Source organism: Oncorhynchus nerka, linkage group LG20 (genome assembly GCF_034236695.1).
Source record: "Oncorhynchus nerka isolate Pitt River linkage group LG20, Oner_Uvic_2.0, whole genome shotgun sequence".
Lineage (NCBI taxonomy): Eukaryota > Metazoa > Chordata > Actinopteri > Salmoniformes > Salmonidae > Oncorhynchus > Oncorhynchus nerka.
This window is the reverse complement of record NC_088415.1, coordinates 30,581,685-30,598,221: the sequence shown is the minus strand read 5'-3', so window position 1 is coordinate 30,598,221 and position 16,537 is coordinate 30,581,685. Positions and strand designations below refer to the sequence as shown.

The following is a 16,537-nucleotide window of genomic DNA, read 5'->3' as shown; positions in this document are numbered from 1 at the left end:
GCACGTTGTGAATGATGAGACATGAAACATGTCTGTGTGATGAGTGGTTGGTGGAGGAAACAGTGGAGTATGTGTTGATATTTTGTGAACTGTATGATGTAGAAAGGGTTATAGAGGCTGGTTTGTGTGGTGTAGTGGGGGAATGGAAGTGGTGTCTTAGACTTTTTCACTTAGAGGAACAGGACTAATGAAGATATTTTAATGTTGGTTGGCCTCACACTCCAGTACAGTAGGTGGCGGTGTATGCACCTTTAAAAGTTGGATGCGATCTGCCAATCCAATCCCAAAGAAGAAGAACTACGGCCAGTAGATGGCGAAAGGATTGTTGTTAATGACAGGGTAGTTTTCATCACAGGCTGGGAGAACAGACAGCTGTTGTAAAGATGGCGTTGGAGAGGTTGCACAGGGAGAAATGTTTGGAGAACATGAGTGATTGGCGAAGGTGGCGGAAAAGGAAATAAGGAAAGAAAGTGGAGCATATTATGAGTAATCATGGAGTGTGGGATTACACAGGCCTTCTGAAAGATCTGGTGAAGGAGAAGATGCTGGACAAGAAAAAAGGAGGACAGTGGAAATGGTTATGAGGGAATTTGGAATGATGGATTTCACAGAACTCTTGGAAGAACTTGAGGAAATTGAGTGACGAGAGTGAGGATGAATTAGATGTGGTGGCAGATGCAGTGATGACTGTTGAGAAGAAGTTGAGTGTAGAGGGAAGCAATATGGTGAGGAAGGTTGGTGTCTAGTGCAAAAAGAGGGATACGTGTTCCAGTAGCTCAGCTATGGAACCTGACAAGAGTGTGGATGAAGTTCCTGCAGTGAGGACCGCTGAGTTCGGGCCTCGGACCGAGGATGTAAAGGATGATTCTGGCCCAGTGGGAGTAAGATTTGTGGAGAGAATGGACCCTTGCATTTTGGCTGATCCATAAGTGGTGGTAGGTTGGGTGGAGAAGAGGTTTGGGACGATGTATTGTGTTTTTTCAGTCCAGAGGGAGTGGGCACCCCGGATCGCATGATTTGGGACAATAAATGTGACTTGCTTTGCTCTCCAGCGCAGGGCACCATTGAAAGGAGTGATAACTGGGGTGGCATTAAATGTTTAGGAAGATCAGCTGAAAGTGAAGATTTCCGGTGTCTGTGACGCTTGCCGTTTGATCCGGTGGAGAGCGTGGGTAAACGGAGAAGACATTGTCTGTCGTGTTGAGGTTTGATGTAAGGTCTTAACAGCAGGTAGCCTCGTGGTTCGAGCATTGGGCCATTACCCGAAAGGTTTCTAGATCGAATCCCCAAGCTGACAAGGTAAAAATATGTCGTTCTGCCCCTGAACACTGTTCCTAGACCTTCATTGTAAATAAGAATTTGTTCTTAACTGACTTGCCAGGTTAAATATAGGTAGGCCGTGAATGGCCTCACACTCCAGTACAGTAGGTGGCGGTGTAAGCAACTTAAATTTCATGCGATCAGCCAACACTATCCCGAAGAAGAAGTCACAGGCTGCTGCGGGGATACAGCTGGATACTACTGAACGCCGAAGACCGTATTTTTGCCAGGCAAGTCATAGACCGTATAAGTGAAGAAGAGGCAGTTCGAGGGAACAGTAATGGAGAAGCTTTGATCCATCGTTTTTCACGCCACTTCGATACGAAGTGATTTTCATAGCAGGTTAAGAGAGCCTTTTCGGTAGTGCGGCCCCAATTTTCGTGGCAAATCATAACGACGTGTTACCTCAAACGGTGAGCTACCTTGAAGGCGTTGATGTAAAGTAGCTAGCTAGGCTATTTTGCTTGCTAGCCATCAGACACGCTAGCTTGCGCTTAAAAGTTAGCTTGGACAGCTAGTCCGGGTTTCGCTGTTGAAGCTGGTTAGTTAGCTACATTTTTAGCCTGACAGATTTGCTATCAGATAGCTCACTAGATAGTTATCTTGATAACTAGTTAGGTAGCATGCTTAGCTAGGTACCTGTTGTGTTGCTGTTAATTGAACTAACGTTTAGGTAAATGCAGTAGGTTGAAAGCCGACGCCGAAAACATTGGTTGCTCGACCTACGCCGAGGAAGGAGAGTAATTGTTTTGTCATCGACAATGAAATATTCTTATGGTTACTGTTGAATATGTTGGCACCTTTAAATTCTTGCACATTTTCTCATAAAAAGTAACTGTTTCAACACTGTCTGCTCAGGCAAAAACGTCTAAACTTGGAACCAATCAGTACTCCTGTACGTACCTCTCATGATGAACGCAGCCAATGATCTGCTTCTACCTAGCTAAAATGTAAATACAGCCTCACATGAAATAGTGATCCGAATGTCTGCGGTCTGTGTGTTAAGTCAGAGGGACTAACTAACTTTAGCTCCCAAAGACTGAATGACGTAAGATAAATATTACTTTGAGTGCACTTGAAATATGCAGCATCCTATACGAATGGTCTTGATGTGCCTGCTTAGGAAGCTAGTGTTTCATGAGCTATTTCTCAGTGAATTCAATTTTGAATCATGTTTTGGCATGATTGTTTAATTTCAATTAACTAGTTGCAACCTTAAACATTCAATCATATAATTTTCATATTAGTCCAAACAAAATAATGTAGATAGGAAGATGGCATGTATGCTAGAATGGAGGTTTAAAAACGACAGCTGCATATGTATATTAGCCAATACATATGGCATAACATAAGCGTACCTTACAATGCGAACTTCTCTAAAAACAGTTGTACAATGCGCTCTGCAATTAAATGACCAGAGTTTGATTTCTAAACCAGATTATTTGTCATAGTAACTGCCCAATACTAGGGCTGGGAATTTCCAGGAAGCTCAACTCGGCAAAAAAAAGAAAAAAACGTCCTCTCACTGTCAACTGAGTTTATTTTCAGCAAACTTAACATGTAAATATTTGTATGAACATGATTCAACAACTGAGACATACACTGAACAAGTTCCACAGACATGTGACTTACCGAAATGGAATAATGTGTCCCTGAACAAAGGGGAGCGGGCGTCAAAAGTAAGTCAGAATCTGGTGTGGCCCCCAGCTGCATTAAGTACTGCAGTGCATCTCCTCCTCGTGGACGGACTGCACCTGATTTGCCAGTTCTTGCTGTGAGATGTTACCCCACTCTTCTACCAAGGCACCTGCAAGTTCCCGGACATTTCTGGGGGGAATGGCCCTAGCCCTCACCCTCCGATCGAACAGGTCCCCGAGGTGCTCAATGGGATTGAGATCCGGGCTTGTCGTTGGCCATGGCAGAACACTGACATTCCTGTCTTGCAGGAAATGCACAGAACGAGCAGTATGGCTGGTGGCATTGTCATGCTGGAGGGACATGTCAGGATGAGCCTACAGGAAAGGTAGCACATGAGTGAGGAGGATGTCTTCCCTGTAACACACAGCGTTGAGATTGCCTGCAATAACAACAAGCTCAGTCCGATTATGCTGTGACACACCGCTCCAAACCTTGATGGACCCTCCACTTCCAAATCGATCCCGCTCTAGAGTACAGGCCTCTGTGTAATGCTCATTCCTTCAACGATAAGTGCAAATCCGACCATCACCTGGTGAGACAAAACCATGACTCGTCATTGAAGAGCACTTTTTGCCAGTCCTGTCTGGTCCAGCGATGGTGGGTTTGTGCCCATAGGCGACGTTGTAGCCAGTGATGTCTGAGGACCTGCCTTACAACAGGCCTACAAGCCCTCAGTCCAGCCTCTCTCAGCCTATTGCGGACAGTCTGAGCACTGATGGAGGGATTGTGCGTTCCTGGTGTAACTCGGGCAGTTGTTGTTGCCATCCTGTACCTGTCCTGCTGGTGTGATATTTGGATGTACCGTTCCTGTGCAGGTGATGGTACACGTGGTCTGCCACTGCGAGGAGGATCAGCTGTCCGTCCTGTCTCCCTGTAGCACTGTCTTAGGCGTCTCACAGTACAGACATGGCAATTTATTGCCCTGGCCACATCTGCAGTCCTCATGCCTCCTAGCAGCATGCCTAAGGCACATTCACACAGATAATCAGGGACCCTGGGCATCTTTCTTTTGGTGTTTTTCAGAGTCGGTAGAAAGGCCTCTTTAGTGTCCTACGTTTTCATAACTGTAACCTTAATTGCCTACCGTCTGAAGGCTATTAGTGTCTTAACGACCGTTCCAAGGGTGCATGTTCATTAATTGTTTATGGTTCATTGACCAAGCATAGGAAGCAGTATTTAAACCCTTTACAAGGAAGATCTGTGAAGTTATTTGGATTTTTACTAAATATTTTTGAAAGACAGGGTCCTGAAAATAGTCTTTCTTTTTGTTCCTGAGGTTATCAAGATACTTACAGTTGAAGTTGGAAGTTTACATACACCTTAGCCAAATACATTTAATTTACTCAGTTTTTCACAATTCCTGACATTTAATCCTACTAAGAATTCCCTGTCTTAGGTCAGTTAGGATCACCACTTTATTTTAAGAATGTGAAATGTCAGAATAATAGTGATTTATTTCAGGTTTTCTTTCATCACATTCCCAGTGGATCAGAAGTTTACATACACTCAATTAGTATTTGGTAGCATTGCCTTTACATTGCTTAACTTGGGTCAAGCGTTTCAGGTAGCCTTCCACGAGCTTCCCACAATAAGTTGGGTGAATTGTGGCCCATTCCTCCTGACAGAATTGTTTTTCATAATGTACGTTTTATGCATATACATTCCAACAAAGAACACAATCACAAATAGTGTTTCACCATTTATTTAATATTTATACAAATATCAAAGGTGTCTCAGGCAGCATTTTGAAATATCTAAATATAGTGTAATATACCAATCAATATATATCAAGTGTGGTGGAGGGCACAATCTTAGTGTTGCAGTCCAGAAATGAGAGCATTACCATCTATGTCAAAAGCCTGGGTCTCTGGAGGCTGTAGAACTGTCATCAACTCGTGCTTCAGTATTTCCCAATTCTCAATAGGAGAATTTGTGTACCCAGGCCCCATAGGCATATCGAAATGATCCCACCCTGGTAACCGATGTAGAGAGTGACAAGTGCCTTAGCAGAATGCAATCTAAAGCTTGTATGGTCCAAAGACGACAAGTCTACTATCTATGGCAAAAGCCTGGAGGGACATTAGAATTCTCACCACTGCATGTAACAATAGTAGAATATGTTTGTCACTTGTCAGACTGAATCTATATTGAATTCAAGGTGCTCAAAAACAAGCTTGTGTATCTGTAGTTGGTGTTCTTCAACTTTAAAATGCACTATGCTGTGTAAGACTAAACCCATAAAGAAAGACAATGGGGAAATGCATACGTGGTCCCAATGGCTAAATAGGGAGGGCAGAGCTAGTTCAAACTGCAGTAGGATGGTTCTCCTCACAGGGGAATGAATCAGCCCATGCTTGGTGAATAGAACTTGATCTCACTTGGTTGTGAGATAAGAATAATTAAAATAAATCACCACAGCAGAGGAACACTCCTTCTGTGTGCTCTTAAACGCTAGTAAAACCAAATGCATGCTTTTCAACCGTTCACTGCCTGCACCCGCACGCCTGACCAGCATCACCACCCTGGATGGTTCCGACCTTGAATATGTGGACATCTATAAGTACCTAGGTGTCTGGCTAGACTGTAAACTCTCCTTCCAGACTCATATCAAACATCTCCAATCAAAAATCAAGCGTCTGCTTTCTATTCCGCAACAAAGCCTCCTTCACTCACGCCGCCAAACTTACCCTAGTAAAACTGACTATCCTACCGATCCTCGACTTCGGCGATGTCATCTACAAAATTGCTTCCAACACTCTACTCAGCAAACTGGATGCAGTTTATCACAGTGCCATCCGTTTTGTCACTAAAGCACCTTATACCACCCACCACTGCGACTTGTATGCTCTAGTCGGCTGGCCCTCGCTACATATTCGTCGCCAGACCCACTGGCTCCAGGTCATCTACAAGTCCATGCTAGGTAAAGCTCCGCCTTATCTCAGTTCACTGGTCACGATGGCAACACCCATCCGTAGCACGCGCTCCAGCAGGTGTATCTCACTGATCATCCCTAAAGCCAACACCTCATTTGGCCGCCTTTCGTTCCAGTTCTCTGCTGCCTGTGACTGGAACGAATTGCAAAAATCGCTGAAGTTGGAGACTTTTATCTCCCTCACCAACTTCAAACATCTGCTATCTGAGCAGCTAACCGATCGCTGCAGCTGTACATAGTCTATCGGTAAATAGCCCACCCATTTTTACCTACCTCATCCCCATACTGTTTTTATTTATTTACTTTTCTGCTCTTTTGCACACCAATATCTCTACCTGTACATGACCATCTGATCCTTTATCACTCCAGTGTTAATCTGCAAAATTGTAATTATTCACCTACCTCATGCCTTTTGCACACAATGTATATAGACTCCCCTTTTTTTTAAGCATGTTCCAGTTTAAGTCGCCTAGCAGCACGAGCTCTGAAGATAGATGGGGGGCAATCAGTTCACATATGGTGTCCAGAGCACAGCTGGGGGCAGAGGGTGGTCTAGCAGGTGGCAACGGTGAGAGACTTGTCTTTTTAGAAGTAGAAGTTCAAATTGTTTGGGTACAGACCTGGATAGTAGGACAGAACTCTGCAGGCTACCTCTGCAGTAGATTGCAACTCCGCCCCCTTTGGCCGTTCTATCTTGTCTGAAAATGTTGTCGTTTGGGATGGAGTTCTTGGTGGTCTTCCTAAGCCAGGATTCAGACATGGCTAGGACATCCGGGTTGGCAGAGTGTGCTAAAGCAGTGAATAAAACAAACTTGGGGAGGAGGCTTCTAATGTTAACATGCATGAAACCAAGGCTATTACGGTTACAGAAGTCATCAAAAGAGAGCGCCTGAGGAATAGGAGTGGAGCTAGGCACTGCAGGGCCTGGATTCACCTCTACATCACCAGAGGAGGAGTAGGATAAGGGTACGGGTAAAAGCAATGAGATTGGTCGGTTGGAACAGAGAGTAAAAGGAGATTTCTGGGGGCGATAAAATAGCTTCAAGATATAATGTACAACATAGGTATGGTAGGATGTGAATACAGTGGAGGTAAACCTAGGTATTGAGTGATGATGAGAGACATATTGTCTCTGGAAACATCATTGAAACCAGGTGATGTCATTGCATGTGTGGGTGGTGGAACTGAGAGGTTGGATAAGGTATAATGAGGGCTAGAGGCTCAACAGTGAAATAAGCCAATAAACACTAACCAGAAAAGCAGTGGACAAGGCATATTGCCATTAAGGAGAGGCATGCTTAGTTGAGTGATCATAAGGGTCCAGTTAGTAGTGAGTTTGGTTGGGGTAACGGCGATTCAGACAGCTAGTTGGGCCAACGGTAGCAAGCTAGCATAGGATGGAGGTCTGTTTCCGTCGGTAGATTCGTGGGGTTCCGTATGGTAGAGGGGGTCAAGGGGGATCAATACATTCCAATACACCTATTGTAGGTGGGATCAATCCACCTACAATAGGTGATTGTAGCCCAGGAGTGGCTGATGGAACTCTTCAGCTGGCTAGCTCCGGAAATAATTGATGTTTGCTCCGGGATCGACGTAAGCCAATAGTCACACGGACAGCAGCTAGCTAGCTGCGAGATCCAGGTGTAAATGTCCAGAGCTTGCGGTTGAAATCTGGGGATATGGAGAGAAAAATAGGTCCCGTATGTTCTGGTCATGTTGTATAAAACTGGCGATCGCTTTTCGAGCTAAAGGATATCTGATGACCATCAACCGTGGTTAGCTGAATACTAACGTTAGCCAGTAAGCTGGCTAGCTTCTATTGTGGATTTCAGATTTGAGGTAAATAAAAATGTTTTTTAAATTGGTGAGGTGGGTTGCAGGAGAGTGTTTTGAAGTTAAGTTTAAAATAAAATATCTATAAGATATGCGAAGAAAGATGTAAATGTATATATACACGGGACACAACAAGACGTTGTATATCATTATGTATTTAATTAGTGGGTCCTGCCTTGATGACTGTATTAGCTTTACAATACTTGTCCTATAGATTTTTGTAGTCTTAAATTATTACTTGGAATAAACTGATAGCTAAAATGCTCCTTGTCCCGGAATGACATGCTAGCTAGTGATAAAACTATCTTCTCCTGCTAGCTAGCAACATATCTACTTGTTGTAATTAGCTAGCTAACTAGCAAGATCGCTACTTTACTAAGGTTGTTTGGAGTCATTTTACAGCTTGCATTGATGTTATAATGATTCTGTAACTACAACTAAATAAAATACCTTACCTGATAGAGCAGTTTGTCGGACGGAGATCTCTCGAGCTGTCACCAACTGTCTACTGCCTTTGGTATGGATCATGTCATTGGCAGACGTGATTAGCAACAATAGTTCCATGGATAGTACAGGTGTTGTGATTGGTTTACAGTGTAGTACTCTGCAGTGTTTGTCTGTCCAGCTAGCTAACATAAAATGTACCTACATTTAGGAAAAATGTGGAAGAATTGACATTGCCAACCAACAGAAATGTTTTCAGAAGAAATAAATATACACTATGTAAAAACCAGCTCCTCTGTCGACAGTGATCAATCATCTCAAAAACTAAAGCAGATGGCTTGTGCGGCCCACCACCTAGATTAATTGCCATTCGAGCCGGGTTTAATAACCTTGCCGTAGTAGGCTCCATGACAAGAGAAGTACTAGCCAAGTTACTTGTCATACCAGCAGTGGTTAGACTATTTTGGAAAAGTGAGCTAGCTAACTTAGCTGTAACAGATAGCTAGCAATCACACTTGTCTTTATATGTAACTAGCTAGCTATCTAGCTAACGTAATGCTGAAAGCATGATCAACGCAATATGATATGTAGCTAGTAATACTTCATGGGTAATGTAATTTGCACAGTCGGTGTTCCTATGCAATTTCTTGAGCCTCCATACATACATACATACAGATACAAGTTCAAGGTCTTTTCAAAGTTTGTCATATGCCACTGACTAGCTAGATACTTTGTATGCTAAATGTTGCACATACATGCTATAACTTTACCGAAAAGACAACATGCTTAAGTTTATCTTACTAGGTACGCTGACCTTGCGTTCTAAGCTAGCTGCTGTTCATTTGGCATTTGTCAACAGTAGCCCAAAGCTGAAGCTTATAGACTCATATCATATAAGGTTAAACTCTGGGCTATGTAAACCATAAAAGAGACACCCTTTTGAAGGCAACCTGTTACCCTGCCTTGTTGACTGTGTAGACCTGACGCCTCCATTTTTGTCCCCTCGTGGCCTGTTTCCTATCAGACTGTGAGCTGAGATGGAAACTGGAGAGCAGGTTGGAGTGGAGGCTGTCCCCTACTGCTGTTCTGACTTTGATAGTGGGGAGACCCCCGCCCGTGGCCTGGCCATCCGCACCAGAAAGACCCGCAGTCTGAGCACCTCTTCTGCCACTGCCTGCGACTACAGGTACCGTATTATGACCCCGTTTTCACTTCACCGTGTGGAATACTAAAATAAACGATGGAACAATCAAATTTAAAGTCACTCTTGGTTTTCTCACTACCTTATTTTTTTGTTATTCACATGAACTTTTTCATTTTCAATGTGCATGCGCAAATTGCATATGCACACTTCTGGGAGTACCAGGTTTCTCTCCAGAGAATGTAACTGTGGCACTGCGCCACCCTGTGGATTGGGTACGCCACTATGTGATAAAAAAATATATATATCTCAAGTTGAGGGAGCGTGTAATTGGCATTCTGACAGCAGGAACGTCCACCAGAGCTGTTGCCAGAGAATGTTACTTTCTCTACCATAAGGTGCCTCCAACATTGTTTTAAAGAATTTGACAGTACGTCCAACCGGCCTCACAACCGCAGACCACGCCACCCCAGGACCTCCACATCCAAGCTGCTTCACCTGCGGGATCGTCTGAGACCAGCCACTCGGACAGCTGACGAAACTAAGGAGTGTTTCTGTCAGTTGTAAAGCCCTTTTGTGGGTGAAAAACTAATTCGGATTGGCTGGGCCTGGCTCCCCAGTGGGTGGGCCTATGCCCACCCATGGCTGCACCGCTGCCAAGTCATGTGAAATCCATAGATTCGGGCCTAATGAATTTGAAATGGACTGATTTCCTTGTCTAAACTGTAACAAATTTTGTTTTGTGGACATTTTTGTACTTTTTATTTTAGGCTAGGCACCATATCCCAATAGGGTAAAAACAAATGCTCAAGAATGCACAAAATAGCAGTTACAAACTTTTAGCCCTCCCCTGTGCCGTACTCAGCAGCACCATTACCTTGTTGGAGAATCCTGCATGCTTCAACCATGATTATGAACATCTGGTGTTGAGGTCGACCGATTTATGATTTTTCAACGCCGATACCGATTATTGGAGGACCAAAAAGGCCGATACCAATTAATCAGCCTTTACATTTTTTATTTTATTTGTAATAATGACAACCATACTGAATGAGCACTTATTTTAACTTAATTTAATACATCAATAAAATCAATTTAGCCTCAAATAAATAATGAAACATATTCAATTTGGTTTAAATAATGCAAAAACAAAGTGTTGGAGAAGAAAGTAAAAGTGCAATATGTGCCATGTAAGAAAGCTAACGTTTCAGTTCCTTGCTCAGAACATGAGAACATATGAAAGCTGGTGGTTCCTTTTAACATGAGTCTTCAATATTCCCAGGTAAGTTTTAGGTTGTAGTTATTATAGGAATTATAGGACTATTTCCCTCAATACCATTTTGTATTCCAATAACCTTTGACTATTGGATGTTCTTATAGGCACTTTAGTATTGCCAGTGTAACATTATAGCTTCTGTCCCTCTCCACGCTCCTCCCTGGGCTCAAACCAGTAACACAACGACAACAGCCACCACCGAAGCAGCGTTACCCATGCAGAGCAAGGGGAACAACAACTAGAAGGCTCAGAGCGAGTGACGTTTGAAACGCTATTAGCGCACGCTAACTAGCTAGCCATTTCACTTTGGTTACACCAGCCTCATCTCGGGAGTTGATAGGCTTGAAGTCATAAACAGCGCAATGCTTGACGGACAACGAAGAGCTGCCGGCAAAACGCACAAAAGTGCTGTTTGAATGAATGTTTACGCGTCTGCTTCTGCCTACCACCGCTCAGTCAGATACTTAGATACTTGTATGCTCAGTCAGATTATATGCAACGCAGGACACACTAGATAATATCTATTAATATCATCAACCATGTGTAGTTAACTAGTGATTATGATTGATTGTTTTTTATAAGATAAGTTTAATGCTAGCTAGCTACTTACCTTGGCTTACTGCATTTGCATAAATCAAATCAAATCAAATGTATTTATATAGCCCTTCGTACATCAGCTGATATCTCAAAGTGCTGTACAGAAACCCAGCCTAAAACCCCAAACAGCAAGCAATGCAGGTGTAGAAGCACGGTGGCTAGGAAAAACTCCCTAGAAAGGCCAAAACCTAGGAAGAAACCTAGAGAGGAACCAGGCTATGTGGGGTGGCCAGTCCTCTTCTGGCTGTGCCGGGTGGAGATTATAACAGAACATGGCCAAGATGTTCAAATGTTCATAAATGACCAGCATGGTCGAATAATAATAAGGCGGAACAGTTGAAACTGGAGCAGCAGCACAGTCAGGTGGACTGGGGACCGCAAGGAGTCATCATGTCAGGTAGTCCTGGGGCACGGTCCTAGGGCTCAGGTCCTCCGAGAGAGAGAAAGAAAGAGAGAGAATTAGAGAGAGCATATGTGGGGTGGCCAGTCCTCTTCTGGCTGTGCCGGGTGGAGATTATAACAGAACATGGCCAAGATGTTCAAATGTTCATAAATGACCAGCATGGTTGAATAATAGTAAGGCAGAACAGTTGAAACTGGAGCAGCAGCATGGCCAGGTGGACTGGGGACAGCAAGGAGTCATCATGTCCGGTAGTCCTGGGGCATGGTCCTAGGGCTCAGGTTCTCCGAGAGAGAGAGAGAAAGAAAGAGAGAAGCAGAAAATTAGAGAACGCACACTTAGATTCACACAGGACAGCGAATAGGACAGGAGAAGTACTCCAGATATAACAAACTGACCCTAGCCCCCCGACACATAAACTACTGCAGCATAAATACTGGAGGCTGAGACAGGAGGGGTCAGGAGACACAGTGGCCCCATCCGAGGACACCCCCGGACAGGGCCAAACAGGAAGGATAGCGTAATGCTAGCTAGCAACTTACCTTCGCTTACTGCATTTGCGTAACAGGCAGTCTCCTTGTGGAGTGCAACGAGAGAGGCAGGTCATTATTGCATTGGACTAGTTAACTGTAAGGTTGCAAGATTGGATCCCCCGAGCTGATAAGGTGAAAATGCCAATTTCCGATTGTTATGAAAACTTGAAATTTGCCCTAATTAATCGGCCATTCCGATTAATCGGTCGACCTCTAATCTGGTGTTGGCGAAAGGGTACTGTGTGTTTAGTGTTTTAGCAACTGAGAATGAGGCATCTGTCGTATGGTAGAGTATGACAGTTGAATCAACATAAGAGATTTGCTGGTGAGCAATGCTTTTCAGATAACACACAGACCCAAAATTGCCACTTTCACACTTAATTTATTCCGTTTTGGTAGGCCTAAATGTGATAGCCTCTCCTTTGCAGTGTGGTTTGAGGTTGACAGAGAGTATATATACGCAGCCCATTACGACATGTCCGTGGTTTGAAATTCCACCATCTCAAATGTGAAATACTGTACAGTCCCTCAGACAACCAGAGCAGGAAACGACACATCAAGTGTGTTTCCCCACGGTGGATGATGCAGGAAGTGGAGGGAGTGTGTGTGATGGCAACTACCAGCTGAGCCCTCCATAAATTATCATCGTCTTAAGCATCACACACACAAACACATTGTGTTTGTCTGCAGCCTGTAGTGTAGTAACAGATAGCAAACTTTTAGAACCAGACCGCTAATAGGATTTGCTAACCTGAGTCACGTGACCTGATTGACCAGAGGGCCTTCTGAGAGGGGAGGAGAGGCAGTCCTCTTATCCAGCGGCGTCAGAGCAGGTGAACTCATTTAGCCCAATTGGAAATGGCCTTTCACCCCTAATACAATCTAAGTTCTAAAACAAGTACTGATATTTTAATGAAGTTTAGAAAATTAGTTCAGGATTTTTACACTGCTGCAGTCTTGAAGCTGGCTTTCTATCTGTATTTGAGAACTTAGAAGATAACAGGTCACTGTGTGTGAAACTGAATGTTTCTTTGGTTGCAGCCTAATTTATTATGTTCCTATTTCATTATTTGCTGTTGCAGTATTTCCAAAGCGGAGGTTGGACATTAAATTTTAATCAGTGTTTGAGATGAATAGTATTTCTCAATTGGTTAAGCTTAAATTTCAGATGGATGATGAGGGTGTTGCATAATATCATATTTAATTTGACTTCCTTGCAAAATAATTTGTATTACCAGCCCTAGAAATGAATCATACCTATATCTGAAGACATGTTAATAGCTTCCAACGTCTCCTGAAAATTGCAGTAGAATTGTCAAAATATAATAATTAGAGCGGCAATTATTTTGTAGGCCTAGCCTATGCAGGATGGGTACTTTATTGTTTCATAACAAACTAACAGACCCAGGGCTTAGTATTCATTCTTCTCATGGTTTGAGGTTTCATAAATTATTGTGAAAAGGCATCCTGAGGTGTCTCAACACATTTATACTACCGAAAGTTAACACATACTCACCTACTTATTCAAGAGTTTTTCTTTTCTACATTGCAGAATAATAGTGAGGACATCAAAACTATGAAGTAACACACGGAATCATGTAGTAACCAAAAAAGTGTTCAACAAATCAAAATATTTGAGGTTCACTGCACCTGTACATAGCCCAAACAACTACCTCTTCCCCCACTGTATTTATTTATTTTGCTCCTTTGCACCCCAGTATTTCTACTTTGCACACTCAAATCTACCATTCGTGTCTGAATTGCTATATTGTATTTACTTCACCACCATGGCCTATTTATTGCCTTTACCTCCTTATCTCACCTCATTTGCTCACATTGTATATATACTTATTTTTCTACTGTATTATTGACTATGTTTGTTTTACTCCATGTGTAACTCTGTTATATGTGTCGAACTGCTTTGCTTTATCTTGGCCAGGTAGCAGTTGTAAATGAGAACTTGTTCTCAACTTGCCTACCTGGTTAAATAAAGATGAAATAAAAAATAGCCACCCTTTGTCTAAATGACAGCTTTGCTCACTCTTGGAATTCTCCCAACCAGCTTCATGGGGTAGTCACCTGGAATGCATTTCAGTTGATAGGTGTGCCATGTTAAGTTAATTTGTGGAATGCCTTAATGCGTTTGATCCGGTCAGTTGACGGGGGGGGGGGGGGGGGGGGGTATACAGGGAGAGCCCTATTTGGTAAAAGACCAAGTCCATATTGTGGCAAGAACAGCTCAAATAAGCAAAGAGAAACGACCGCCCATCATTACTTTAAGAGATGAAGGTCAGTTATACGGAACATTTCAAGAACTTTGATGACACTGGATGAACCTGGATATCATGAGGACCCCCATAGGAAAGGAAGACCCAGAGTTAACTCTGCTGCAGAGGATAAGTTGGTTAACAACCTCAGAAATTGCAGCCCAAATAAATGCTTCAGAGTTCAAGTAACGGACACATCTCAACATCAACTGTTCAGAGGAGACCGCATGAATCAGGCCTTCATGGTCGAATTGCTACGAAGAAAGCACTACTAAAGAACACTAAAAAGAAGACTTGCTTTGGCCAAGAAACATGAGCAATGGACATTTTCAAAATTTGAGATTTCTGGTTTCAACCTCCATGTCTTTGTATGAGTTGGACCACAGAGTGAAGGAAAAGCAGCCAAGAAGTGCTCAGCATATGTGGGAACACCTTCAAGAATGTTTAAATATAAAAGCTTCACTTATTCAAACGTTTTACTTGAACCCTAAATGGTTCTCAAGAAAAGCTCATCCATTGTTTAATAATTGCCTTTTTGCCTTTGTACAGATTGCCATGTCTCATTTTCGATAAATTGAAAATTATATACTTTGAAAAAAGTATTTTTCAAACAAGCTTTGCAGACCTGGCTCCAATTTTCAATTTCATCCCCCTGAAAAGAGAACAAAAACGTCCCTTTGTTAGGACTCTGTCTTTCAAAGATAATTCGTAAAAATCCAAATAACTTCAATGTTTCCCATGCTTGTTCAATGAACCATAAACAATTAATGAACATGCACCTGTGGAACGGTCGTTAAGATACTAACAGCAATTAAGGTTACAGTTATGAAAACTTAGGACACCAATGAGGCCTTTCTACGTACTCTGAAAAACACCAAGAAAGATGCCCAGGGTCCCTGCTCATCTGCGTGAATGTGCCTTAGGCATGCTGCAAGGAGGCGTGAGGACTGCAGATGTGGCCAGGGCAATAAATTGCAATGTCTACCGTGAGACGCGTAAGACGGCGCTACAGGGAGACGGGACGGACAGCTGATCATACTCGCAGTAGCAGACCACGTGTACCTGCACAGGATCGTTACATCCTAATCCACAAACGAGGTGGAGGGTCCGTCATGGCCTGTGGGCGTTGTCACAGCATTGTCGGACTGAGCTTATTGTCATTGCAGGCAATCTCAACGTTGTGCGTTACAGGGAAGACATCCTCCTCCCTCATGTGATACCCTTCCTGCAGGCTCAACCTGACATGACCCTCCAGCATGACAATGCCACCAGCCATACTGCTCATTATGTGTGTGATTTCCTGCAAGACAGGAATGTCAGTATTCTGCCATGGCCAGCGAAGACCCCGGATCTCAATCCCATTGAGCCCCTCGGGGACCTGTTCGATCGGAGGGTGAGGGCTAGGGCCAATCCCCCCCCCCCCCCCCCCCCAGAAATGTCCGGGAACTTGCAGGTGCCTTGGTAGAAGAGTGGGGTAACATCTCACAGCAAGAAATGGCAAATCGGGTGCAGTCCATGAGGAGGAGATGCACTGCAGTACCTAATGCAGCTGGTGGCCACCAGATACTGACTGACTTGATTTTGACCCCCCCCCTTTCTTCAGGGACACATTATTCCATTTCTGTTAGTCACATGTCTGTAGAACTTGTTCAGTTTGTCTCAGGTGTTGAATCTTGTGTAAATATTTGTATGAATATAACATGTTAAGTTTGTTGAAAATAAACGCAGTTGACAGTGAGGGGACATTCCTTTTTTTGCCGAGTTTATTATGGTTCAACTCAAATGTGCTGGTTGACAACTGTGCCATACAGATTGCAAAATAGTTGGGAAGAGATTTGATGTACGTAGTCCATGATACAGGGTGTATGAGTTGATATATAAAACAACGCAAGATTCAAGACTTTGTGCTTTTCAGCTAAAATTATTACATAGAATTCTTGCCGCCAACAAAATGTTGAATATTTGGGGCATAAAATCATCGAAGCTCTGCAGATTTTGTTGTGAGGATACAGAATCTATAGACCATTTATTTTGGTATTGCCCTCAGGTAGCCTGTTTCTGGTCTCAGGTTAAAAAAATTGACCCTAGAAATCGTA

General features: G+C 43.2%; 1 protein-coding gene across 4 annotated transcripts in view; it reads left to right on the top strand.

Moving 5' to 3' along the window:
- Positions 1-1,519: 1,519 nt before the first annotated feature.
- The window catches only part of nadka (NAD kinase a), a 37,623-nt gene continuing 22,605 nt past the window's right edge, over positions 1,520-16,537 (top strand). The window contains exons 1-2 of one of the 4 annotated variants that reach the window (XM_029622044.2): positions 1,520-1,733; positions 9,252-9,413. In XM_029622044.2, coding sequence (XP_029477904.1) covers positions 9,265-9,413 — 149 coding nt within the window. In that variant the 5' untranslated portion in view covers positions 1,520-1,733; positions 9,252-9,264. Of the gene's footprint in view, positions 1,734-9,251; positions 9,414-12,863; positions 13,008-16,537 lie in introns of those variants that run through there. The other 3 variants (XM_029622042.2, XM_029622046.2, XM_029622048.2) reach the window with 3 other exon arrangements.